The sequence below is a fragment of the Haplochromis burtoni genome, unplaced genomic scaffold, assembly GCF_018398535.1.
Source record: "Haplochromis burtoni strain Fernald_Lab_line unplaced genomic scaffold, NCSU_Asbu1 Contig_44, whole genome shotgun sequence".
Classification (NCBI taxonomy): domain Eukaryota; kingdom Metazoa; phylum Chordata; class Actinopteri; order Cichliformes; family Cichlidae; genus Haplochromis; species Haplochromis burtoni.
Genome location: NW_024582405.1, coordinates 1398294 through 1411207, shown reverse-complemented (window position 1 = coordinate 1411207; position 12914 = coordinate 1398294). Strand labels below are relative to the sequence as shown.

The following is a 12914-nucleotide window of genomic DNA, read 5'->3' as shown; positions in this document are numbered from 1 at the left end:
GTGTGTGTGTGTGTGTGTGTGTGTGTGTGTGTGTGTGTGTGTTATGAATAAAGCATTTTTCTGCTGCAAAATAAGATTAAAGAACCATTTCACCGTCAGCTTACACTTCTGCTGCCTGTATGCAAATTACAGTACATGTACCGCTGCTGTTTGTCAGTACAACAGTCTACGTTTACTGACTAAGCTTCTGATTGTCACAGAACTCTATTATAGATCTCTATTGTCATGCCCCTCTCTCTTACGTCTCTGGTGCTAAAGCCTGTTGGAGGTTGCCAAATGCTTTGCGAAGCCCTGAGAAGGCTGTGAGTGGTTAACAGGTCGGCCTGACATCCAGATGTCGAGGTGAAATATTTCAAAAATCGTCTCCTCCCTCTGCTCCCACCCAGTTTTTGCACCGCTCCCTCAGCACAAACAGAAACTCACCCTTGAAATAGATAAGTCAAACATTGAGGAGCGCCTCAGGGGAATCAGAAGATCTCTGTGTGTCGTTCTCCCCCCTCGCTCTGTGAGTATCCACAGAGTCGCAAACTCTACATCATCATCATTTCTGTGTCAGTTTCAGGGTGAAATTAAATCAGGCTCGTCATTTCACCTCTGACCGTTCAGCTGCCTGCCTGTTCTCAGGTGTATTTCACACCTTCACCGTCTCATTTATATCTCCTTGTGAGAACTTGACTTACTTTCTCAAACTGTTTGAATAAAATTCATGCTCCAGAGAACACAACTGTTAAATTAAAAAAAAAAAAAGGAAATATTGAGATTTTTTCTGTCATATAAACCTATATATTTACGGAAAAAATAAATACATTTTAAGACATTTTATTAGCGTTTGGCTGATTGGATTGTTGGGCACTGATTTCATAAATATCAAACCAGGGAAGGACTTTAACGCCAATTATCCATCCATCCACCCTCTCCCCAGTGTGCCCTGCAGCATCCTCCCAATGGGACATGCCCAAAACACCTCAGCTGGCTCTTCTCGAGACCAATCCAGCTCCAAGTCCCTTCCAAATCCGACCCCCTCGCCCACAATCTTGTTCTTGGCTAACACCCAAAATTATTAGTGAAGCTTGAGGGTCACACAGATTTTTCTTGAACAAAACTGAAATGTGGTGAGTGAAGAAAACTTATGAGAGACCTGGGGAAAAAAAACGAGTTATGCAGCCACCCAACATAAAAAATAGGCTCCATCCTTCTGCAATCAGCAGCAGCAGTCAGGCCTGAGCAGATGTGTCATTTGGAAACAAAATCAGTCACTTCTGCACATTCCACAAAGACAAAAGTCATATTTAATAACCACAAATTTACACCAGGTGACGTGAGACAACAAGTGTTTGTGGCCAGCGTGATAACAGACTCTATTAAACTCCTCCCATCCCCAACAGTGACAATGACACTGATTTAGCTCCGATTGTGCCTCATTCTGCCACACACACACGCACGCACACACACCTCCATCATCTCCGCTCTCCATGGTCTCTTCACTCTTAATGAGGCAGCCTTATTATGCAGCCTGCTGGACTAAATTAAAAAGGCTAATTTACAAACCGAGCATGGTGGGCTGGTCCAACTGATAGCGCCGTGCTTGGTAGCAGAGGCGTCACTCAGGACGGGAGCGCGTACATACAGTCCAACCACAAGAGAACTCAGGATTTTGAGTAAAAGCAACATTTCTTCAGCGATATTTAACATACTTCATACTGATTCATAAAAGTCTGACATGTTTCTGGACATTGTTAGATAATATGCTGCAGCGCATGTTTTTTTTAAGTCTCTGTGAAAAAACAAGCAGCATGGGGACATATCGGAGCTTTCAGTGGGCTTTTTTATGAGGGGAAAGGACAGAGAACCCACTGACAGGTGACATGACTTAGGTGACGTACCTGTCAGAAGTGTTGGATATAACAGGCAGGAAGTGAACAGTCTGTTCCTTAACTTCATGTGTTGGAAGCTGAGGGTGACTGAGTGACTTTGACATAATTCAAATTGTGATGCTTGGGTTTAGACTCGACCCATGCAGCTCTAAACAAGCAAAGGCTGGTTTCATAAAGACATAACACTGTTAAAAAGCTTTCAGAAATCCCGCCTTCTTCATATTTTGTTAGAAAAATGGGAAATTAGTGCATTGATTTATTCAAATGTGTATAAACACACAGGGAGACACAACACACTGATGACTGATATGTTCCAGGTTTGCTCTTCCTGCATTGGCGGCGTGTTTGGAGTCATGCTGAAAAATGAGGCCATTCATAATCATACGATCATTTGTAATCCACTTGTCCTGTTTCTGAAATTCTTTAAGGACACACTGCACACCAAACACAGACATGTCAGGTTTTCAGCTAATAATTCTTTGGGAACTACTTTATTCCCAAAGAACTTTGTTATTCCTGTGTTTAATCCAGTCTTTGGCATGTTTTATAGCCTAAATTTAAGAAGAAATTATCTGTTTTGGTGACAGGCTGCTAGTAGCAAAGTGCCTAAAGACACAATTTAAAATGGGTTCTTTGCAACGTTTGTCATGAACAGACAGAACACTGGTTCATCCCTTTGGTTAGATGCCTTTTTAATGCTTGAATGATTCATAGGTCAGTGTTTAGTTGATTAAACAAAAAAGAACTGGAGTGAAAATGAGTGAAAAAGCAGCCAATGTCCAAAGAAAAACTTTGGTCAAGACCGCTTTGAAAACTAACTACTAAAAAGTCTTACTACTTGGGTGCAACATATAAAGAAACTGAGGGTTTTGCACAGCACCGTATGCTGTCAAACTCTTCAGTTTCAAGAGCCCCATTCAGCCTGGTTTGATCTGTAGTGGGCTGGACAAGAAATCAAAGTAAGTACTTTTTCCAGCAGTGCCTAATTTGCCATATGCACCCTTCAGTCACTGCACATTACAATTTATGGATCACAACAGATCAAGATACCAGCAACTTTATGATCCAAACTACTTCAGATCTGGAAAAAGTGCACATCTGCAGACATTTTCACTCCTGTGTAGTGATGCTGGCATCCCTGCGGTGGGTTTCTGTGCACTTTATTTAACAAATTAAATTTATTTACTAAATTTAATTCAATTTTCCCACTTTGCAAAGCTACCCAGTGGACCACACGGGATTCATTGGTGGATCTCGCGTTTGACGCCCCTGATTCAAGTGCTTTGGGATGAAGGAACTGCCACCTCTGGATCCCAGTCAATAAAATCATTCCATGCCCATGACATCACATTAACCCACTCATTTAGTCTAATGAGTAACCACTCGAATCCGCTTCCTCCCCTTTCTATTAAACCTTCAGGCCTGCAGGAGGGATTTTTGTCGTTCTCTGCCCCTCTAACACAGATAACGCACGGCCCACTGAACACACACACACTGGAAAGACAACGGTGGCTTTTAGATGTATAATTTGCATGTTAATTTTCACTGAGAATGCTGCATCTGAAATGTGGCTCTTGCGCAGTAATCACAGCCTTTCGAAATTTATGAAAATGATTAAATCACACGGCGGCACATTGTGCACACGGCACGCTGTTATTATTGTGTTTCACGGGCAATAAGGCAGTGATTTATGGAGGGATTTCACCACAGCGTTATGAAGTTTGGTGGAGTCTCAGCATGACTGAGTGGCTGGAATTTGGCTTGGGATGACCACAGGAGGGAGAAAAAAAAAGTAATTGCTGTGGGTTTTCCGCTTCACCAAAGCTTCTGTGTGCTTTCACACTGACGGAAGGAAGCGTTCGCCGTACCTTGTCATATTTGGCGACTATCTCAGCCCGCTCCTGGTCAAGTTTCACCGCTGCATCCTGCTCGGTATCAGACGCTGGAGAGACAACAAAAGAGGGGAGGGGAGGAGAGAGGAGAGAAGATGATTGGGCGTTGAGCATAAGCAAGTTCAGCAACAGCAACTTAGAATAAAGGTTTGCTGGATATTAATATATACACTGCTATTATTTTAGGATAAATTCAGCAAAAGAAAAAAAAGCCACATTAAAAGAGATCAGGTTATATTTTGCACTTCATTTAAATACATTTGCAATCCCGGTTTTCAAAAGATGTTTCTGAACCACTTTTGTTTAAATTGTGTTGTTTAGTATGTATATTAGATGTCCTGTTTTTCTTCATAGAGCCACTTGATGGTACTAAACTCAGTTTTTATAGTAATTCATTTAGATTTTTGCTTATTTTGAGTCATTTTTACCTCATTGTTACGTTTCGGTGTTGTCAGTGTTTTGTTTTTGCGTGACTGTCATGTGTTTCCTGTTTTACTTTGAAGGTCTGTTGTTATCTTAGTGTGTTCAGTTTACGTTTCCTTGTCTCGTCAGGTCTAATTTGCCCCAGCTGTGTTTCCCTCCTGTGGTCCATTCCCTGATTGCTCCCTCTATGTATTTAAGCCCTGTGTGTCAGTTGGTCATGGTCGCGATCTTCCCCGTGTTGTAAATAGTTTGGTGTTTTGTTGTAAATAGCCGTAAATGGGTTTTGTCACTACTTTCGTTTTTTTATTTTTCAGTATGTTTAATATCATTCACTTACTCAAAAAATAGCAGTTTTTTAAAAATGTGTTGTTATTTTTATTTTCATACGTTGCACGCCGGTTGCCTAGGCCGGGGTGTAACACTCATGAAGCAATGCTGTTTTATTATATTCTGTTCTAATGAGCTATTTTGCTTTATGTAACCCTCTTGGGATGACCACAACCAGAACCCCTGACCCAGCCATTTTTACTAACCCAACCTAACAGTATCTAGCAGCTCTTTAACTCCCCTCTCCCTGCTTCCCCTCTGGGGGTGATGGAGGTTGATGAGGGTGTTTTTTTGATCCCTGTGATCTCTTTTATTTCCTTTTCCCTGTCTCTTTACTTTAGTAATGTAACACATGATGGAGGGAACAGTTTGAAGTAGAGGGCCTCTACTTCAAACCGATTTGGTTGAAGGACCGTTTTGGGAGGACACTCGAGATAAACTTATTCTAACCCTCGACAATCAGAATATGTGATTTTTGCTACACTACATTTTATGCAGGAGTTCCTTGAAAACCATGGCAGTAATGGGCCTCCTGTAAGTTTTCTTAGGTGTTGTAACTGTCGCTGCTGCTAGCTAAACTCAGCCCTGGGGCGCACACACATCCGATTATCCTGTCATCACAGACGTGCTGTGTGTTATTCCGGCTCCCTCGGAGTGTGCCAAGAGCTGACGTGGAGAACGCACACACCCTTTTCAACACACACTCTTCAAACCAGTCAGAAGGAAACGCTTCAGTGCGGCACGTCCAGCGTGTCAGTCTGACCTCAGGCGGTGTGTGTGTGTCTGTGTGTGTGTGGCTGCTTTAAACTGACAGCTGCCGTGGCGAGGACGTCACCGCGCCACAGAAAGGTTTCCAGTGTTTTCCCAGCCTACGCGTCACATTGTGTGAGTGTTAAATGTGTTTATCCTCTCACACACACGCACACCGATAACACACAAACACACCTCACTACTCTGTGATTGTAAATCTGCATTTCCAACAGCAGTTTACACACATACTTCCTGATTTTGCTGCGAGAGACAACCAAACACTGGATGTGTGCCAACAAAGCTCTAAATTGGAGTCACATTGTGTTTATGTTGAATCTGGTGTGCAGCATGTAGTAATGAAGCCTTGTAGTGAGCAATACCTGGAAGTGGGAAGGGGAAGTAGCAGGCAGCCCTCTGAATTTAGCATAAAATGACCACCTAGGAGGAGAAAATGCTTACAAGGTACATCCTGAAGTCTGTTGAACATCTACGCTGCGCTCTCCCAGCTCTCAAGATCAAGATAACCTTAGAGATCCAAAGATGGATGTCGGATGGGTGAAAAATAACAAGCAATGAAATCATTTTAGAAGGTTTTTAAAGCTCTTTTCTGAACTCACCTGAACTCTGGAAAAAACCCAGAATCTACTCGAATGGTTGTCAAACTACGTTTTTATACCTATACTGAAGTGCCAAGGGTGCAGAGGAGGTCATCAGATGTCGTCTTTATGGAGAAAATAGTTCAATAAACCTTTGGATGGTAAACCGTAAAATCACCCCAAGGCCTGAAAAGCCTTCAGTGTGTTCACTGCTAACTCCACGGCGCCAAATACTGAGATTCTGTCAACATCAGGCGTCTCTCAGCTTTGGTACAGAGCACGGTTTCAGAGAGGTAATCAGCGCCATAAAAGGGCGATGAAGACAGCATTAGGAAGCAGAAGTGGTGGCAGTGACATAAATCACTGGTTTCTGTTTGTGTTTTAGTGTCAGTTTGTGCACCAAAGATGCTCAGGTAGGTCTGGGAAAAGAAAATCTGCACAGAAAATAACAATGCATGCTGAAAATTGAGGCTTAAAAGTTACTCTGTGCCTTTTAGTGAGACACAAAAAGATCCTCCACCTTATAACATCTGCCAGGTCACTGATGAACCCCAGCGGGGTTGGGGTTAGGCTGCACGCTACATTTCAGATCAAGTCTCTTAACATGCAATCAGGCCTGTACAGCTCTTCCTTTATAGGATTTCCATTTGCTTAGAAGCATTCATATCTGATGAGTTGCGAGTAAAGCTTAATCTAGAGACTTGCCTTGATGCATGCTCAATCACCCAGATAAGGAAATCCCACAAAATTAACTGTTAGGCAGTAGGTGCTAGCTTCAGTCATTATGCAGATGCACTGTTTATAAGGTCGGGGAAACCTGCAGTCAGCTGAGACTGAAGAAGTCACTTGGTTGAGTGACGAAACGCTTCTCCTGCTCAAAACACAACGTGCTGGTGAACAGAGTCAACTTTCTGAGACTCACAAATATATGGATCGGAAACATTTGGAATTTGACCAGAAGAGGGAAAGTTGAGGCATTTCCAAAGCTACAAGAACTTGCAGCTGACAGTAAATGCTGTCTGGCCCTCCAACGCCTGATCTTTTAATGACGAAAAACAATAAGAAGTATGAAAATAATACAGTCAGCTATAAAAACCTCAAATCTCAAACTGCTGGCTTTTGCCCTCTTTAACCCTTTTCCACTGAACCCCCAGCAGTCAGTGATGATGATCCTTATTCTGCCAGCTTTTCAGCCCTTTGCAGCTCTTTATTTGACTCCAGTCATTCTCCAACTTCCTCTCAAGGTCTCTGGGGTTCAACTGGAGGAAAGGCAAGACGGGAATTCCAAAACGCTGCGAACAAACATTCTCCTCATTGAGCCGGCTGGCATTTTTATGACAGGATGGTGTGTGTCAATGAAAGGCATGTGGCTGTGGGCTGCCAAGAGCATTCTGCAGGAGAAGACGCCGCGAGCGAGGGGATGGGGGAAGAGACGTTCGTACACAGCAAGGCAAACTGTCTGGGGCAAATAAACAAATACAGTAAAGTCTTTTTCTGCTGGGAAATCCTGCCCGAGAGGCCCTGCGGTTCCCATAGTGAGCGGGGGAGGAATTGGGAAGGAAATGGGATTCAGTCTTTTCTTTGCACTAAAGCTAAGCCCCAACTTTGAGACCCTCACAGCCATATTAGTATTCCACAGCGGTCTGACTTTAGATAAATGCAATTAGAGGCCTTTTCATGCTTTAAGGATCACTCCAGCGTCTGTGACGGAGATCGGGTCTATGTTTTTATTTGCAACCGAGGAGCTCTTGACTTGCTCCAGAGGGTTTATGTGGCATTTCATGTTAGAACTCTTGAAATATGTTTAATAATGAGCCTCCAAAGATGACTTTGACATGCCGCACACCATGGTCATCAGCTGGAGAAATGGTGACTCAAATTAGGAACTTTATTGCAAATTTAATTGTGGGGAAGTCAAACTTCTACTAATTTTGCCAAATTATGACACAAACCTGCATGTGCCAAACCAAACCTTTGAAATAGAAATATCCATGTCCAATAAAAGAAAAGAAAACCGAGGAATAACGCTAAATATGCAGAAATTACAGCGCAAGAGCTCTGGCTCATCTACTTTACATCAGGTTAATATGGTTATTTAACAGTAATTAAGTATCTAAATGATAACACTATGTGTTATAAAAAGAGGTGATTGACTGATTGATTGATTTGTTTCTGAAGCCACAGTGCAGTGGGGCAATTCTGCAGTCCTTATTTAAAATCCCTTGAGCACGATCCCTGAGTCTGATCAGACTGGAGAGAGTGAGCAGTACAAAAAAGTGCTGCAAAATAAGCTAAAAGAGAAGATAAATCCCCTCTGAGCTTGATGGGCTTTGATTATTTAAATCAACTGCTTCATGCACACACATGAAAACACTGACTAAAGTCACTTCAGCTGCTTTAAATGGACAGAAGCCTCAAACTCAAGTAACTTCAATTATCTGTGATGTGTAGACGTTCATCTTGTGTTTATCCTTGTAGTTTATCCAAACTGGTTTGGCAAAATAAAGCACCAGAAAAAAGAAAACAGAGTAGCTTGTGAAGTAGAAATAAGATAAACAGGAACAAACATTGAGGGAGCATCAAAACAGCAATTATACATTTGGGGGTGGGATTTTCCTCGCTCCTGTCACTGCCCTTTATCCTTCTTTCCAGACTACAGCCCCCCCACGGAGCTGACCTTCAACCTCTCGCTGTCTAATTTGCCAGTCAGACCCCAGCGGCGAGGGCGACGAGGCTCCGTCTAACCGTCCCTGCCCCGCTGTGACTAAAATGTCCTCGCCCGTCACCTCCCAGCCGGGCGCTACCCCGTCCCCACCTCTGCCCTTCACTCCTGCTCTGCACGATGCATTCAGGAGTGAACTGGTGTCAGCACTCAGAAGTGTTCACACATGACAACTGGACAGGAAGTTAGGTACCACTTCCCCCCTGTGGGGTTTACCACTGAACAGGTGAGTGCAGTTCTCAGGTAGGAAGCTCACACGGTATTTTCTGCTATAATGTAATCTTGCAGCCCTAAAGCCTCTTGCATCAGCATATTGAGCACATCAGGTATGTGAAAGAACGACTCCACGGTGGTTTGGGGGAATCTAAAAGCTTTAACAGAGAAACAGATTTAATGCTGGCTTCAGGTGCTGCTAACCCTTCTGACAGACTTTCATTAGGAAGGGGTCCCCTGCTGCCAAAGAATCATGCCGAGAAATTTGAAATGCTTGACAAATGACAAATGTTCAGGAGCAACACAGAATCAGAGTAAATGGCTGTTTCTTGGACTACAACCTAAGACGTTAATATTCTTTAAAGAAGACCTTTTCTGCTTTTCCTTATTTTAATTCATTTATATAGCACCAAATCATAACAGTAATCACCTCAAGTTGCTTTATATCGTAAGGTAAACACCCTACAATAATACAATTGAGCAACTGATGACAGTGGGAAGGAAAAACTCGCTTTAAACTGGACGAAACCTCCAGCAGAACCAAGGTCAGGGAGGGGCGACCGTGCCGGAGGTCATTTCCTGTCATATAGAACACTTTGCCGTGTTCTACTATATTGAACATGGCCAAGGTTTTAAATATCGAGGTCAGGTTCAAACTGATGTGAAAACTCAGTTTCAGACACTTTTTCCTGCTTTGAGCTCTGTGTGATGTCACTGGAAATGAACATGCCTAATATGACCATGTAAGGCACACAAATGGCCCAACCGTAGCCTAAGAGGTTTCTTTCAGTCTGTGGATCCACTAAGGGTCTGCACCAAGGTTTGGTACAAGATAAAAATTCATATTTTGAACTCTTAATCATGCACAGCTCTTTTAGAAGATTTTAAGATGCACATATGGAGCAGGAACATTTACTTGAAATAACGTAAACAGACGTAAGCAACGAGCCCCGGCTTTAACTGACTACATCTATATTTAAGAGAAATTTAAGCGCAGATGCAAGGATGAAGCCTCCAGCTGATAATTCCTCTAGGAGCTGCTCTAACCATGTGACAGGAAGTGTTGTGGAGAGTATTTTTGTTTTTCTTCCTCTTTATCACTTGCTGTTAAAGACCAGCCCTGACAATGTAAAACATGACAAGCATAACCACGGTCTTTCTTGTTCTCTCAGCCCTCTTTTGGCTGCTGTAATGAGCCCTCTTTGTTTTTATCTTAAGGAGTCCTCGCCTGTTAAAGCTCTTTGCTGCTCTTCCACCCATTGTCAGTGCATCTCTTACCCTCTCATAGATGCTATCTGTTCAGAAAAAGGAATAATTATAAGAACTATGATAAAAGAGGACAGGCTTGATTGGAGAAGAACTAATTTCCCACCTTTTGTTTCGGTGCTCACGCTTCGTTTTGAAGCTGACGGCCACGTGTGACCTGTATTCAGACCTGCATGTTCACTGTGTGCTTGCTAAACATGCAAAATGTGTTAAAAACAATGCAAACCAATGATCCCCTCATCTGTGATATAAATATCAATTCAAAAACAGGAGTAAAGTCTTGTATTGAGTATATTCCAGTAAAGGTGAGCTGGACGTTTTAGATTTCAACTCCGGAGGGTTTTCACTTCTGTAACCGTTCGGCCTTTTGAAAGTTTGCGGCAGCCTGACATTTAAAAAGATGAGGCAGCCTCTGCGCGTCGATTTTTAGGTTGAAAAGCTGCACGTCTGTACACTTTTAAAACACACTTTTGCACATTTTTCTTCACTGAAAGATGAACTTTTGCATTTATAACTTGTGCATAAGATCTAAATTCCCCAAAAGTTAATTGCTGCAAATTTATCTGAGTGACTTGTGCTTTACATAAGGCACCGCAATTACAGTGGGTTTAGAGCAAGAACAGGAAATATTCTGTCATTTAACAAAAATTTTCCTTTTTATTATTCCAAGGCAGTCTGTGTATGGAAGTGGATTAGGGCCACGGGAAAAAATTTTTTTTTTAAATGGGCACGTTTCTTTTTTTCTTCTTCTTCTTCTTCTCAAGAATTCTGAAAAAAAGTCAGAATTCAGAGAAAAAATTCTGAATTCTGAGATTAAAGTCAGAATTCTGGGAAAAAAAAGTCAAAATTCAGAGAAAAAACTATATAACAAGTGACTGGCTGTGACTGTAACTTGGTTTTTAGCACTTACAATAAACATTTTACAGATCAAACACTTGTGTAAGTGTTAAAAAACATGATTATTTTTGCAACACATTGTTCTGTTGTTGCATCACTAGTTTTCCCATGAAAGCCACATCTAATATTGAATGTTTGCAAGCTGTGCCGGTACTTCCAGCCACTCCCTTATTTACAAGGGGTCGCCACATCGGGCAGCTCCGCATGTTTGATTTGGCAGATCTTTGCACCCAAAGGGATTTCAGTCTCCTCCTGAAGCCTTCACTTGTTAGACAAATGTGTAAATGGCTACACTATGGAGCCACAATTTCACAATATTAATGCTACTTAACGTTCGATTGAAACAAGCGGCTCTTTTAGGTAAGTACTGCATCAGTAACGCAACTCAGCACACTCACGAAACAAGTTTCCCACTTCACAACAAACAGATGAGGCAACTTTAGAGAAGCATGTGTTATTACTGTGCCTCCAAAACAATCATCTGCCTCACCCAGTCTTCATTTCCAACCTCAACGCAACTGCAGGAACGTGACACAAACCTCTGAATGACACCCAGCAACCAATAATCACAGACTCCAACCAGACTTACAGACAAATAATTAACTCCCACATTACCCGTGGCACATTCTCAGCTAAGATAAAGGAGAAGTTAAAATTCTGCTTGTTTCAACAAAGCCAAAAAAAGGAGAAAAAAGTTTTTTGTCAAAGTCATTTAATTTGTAGCACCTTCATGTAAGAAGGCTCACACATTTATCAGCAGACAGTCCACAGTACCTCACAATCCACTATCAGCACACATTGTTATCATTCCGCTGTCAGGGCTTTATATTTGGAAGTGGCACATGACAGTTTACTGTTAAATGTCTGCACTTGCTTATCTTCTACTAAGTGCGGTGACATCATTTGCTGTTTGTGTGCAAAGTGTCACCAGTCTGTGTAGCACTTCACATGCCTCCTGTGCACTAGAAGATTTTGAAAGGAATTAGAAAGAAAAAGCCAGAACCTGGCGCTTGCTCACATCTACAGGGATTGTGTCATAAATCGGTTTTTAAGACTTTGCAGAGCCCACCGAGCCGTCCAGGAAATTATTTACACGCATTCTGGTGGAAAACTTCGAAGGACAGCAGGTCTTGAAAAACGGAGCAGAAACTTTTTGGCAAAAGCTGTCGACCCTTTGCTGCTACCTTCCTCCACGCTAGCTATGCTAGTAATTCGTCAGGACTGACATCAAATCCAAATGTGAAAAAGACTGATATAAGAAACCTCTGACTGACTTTTTACAAGACCATATGGTCAAGATGATGGGCAAACATCTGACATTTGTCTGTGACACTGAAATCATTTGAAAAGTTGCATGGTGTAAAGTTGGTCTTAGCTGTTAGATCCTAGTGAACTGTAATATTAGCATGAGTTCACTAAACACACAGTCTGTATGGATGGCAAAAAGTTTAAATCATGAAAGGTTTTTGCATTTAAATTGTCAGAAAGTTGACAGTTCTACAGGTGATTTTGTCCAGATGGTCCCACCTAATAAAAACTTGAGCAAAAAGTCAAACTCAACCTAAAATCCAATCCAATAAAATCCAGTCAGTATTTTAGTTTAGCCCAGTTTCATCATATAAAATATATATACGTGAAAGAAATTACAAATATAGTAAGTGCTTTTTCTATTTAAGTACAAATCATGAAATCAAAATAAAAACAACGCAGTATGCCATTGGGTTAATGGCTAAATAAAGGCCAACAACAAAAACAGCAACTATTTAATTGCACGCTAGCGTATTGACCAACCCATTTATTTACTTATATATTTATATATAATTTTAGCAGCTTTGGTCCTCCGTAGTGTAGTGGCCTACATACAGTACAGTGAGGGTGTCAAGTTTCTGATTAACTTTGGAAGTCTTAAAAAAAAAGAAAGAAAAACGTACATACAGATATATTGTCAGAATCT

At 41.7% G+C, this 12914-nt stretch overlaps 1 protein-coding gene across 4 annotated transcripts in view; it reads right to left on the bottom strand.

Moving 5' to 3' along the window:
* The window catches only part of usp6nl (USP6 N-terminal like), a 102524-nt gene that overhangs the window by 37635 nt on the left and 51975 nt on the right, over positions 1 to 12914 (bottom strand). For all 4 annotated transcript variants that reach the window (XM_005921029.3, XM_042220152.1, XM_005921027.3 and 1 more), the window contains one exon: positions 3743 to 3816. In XM_005921029.3, the coding sequence (XP_005921091.1) occupies positions 3743 to 3816 (74 nt within the window). The remainder of the gene's footprint in view (positions 1 to 3742; positions 3817 to 12914) is intronic.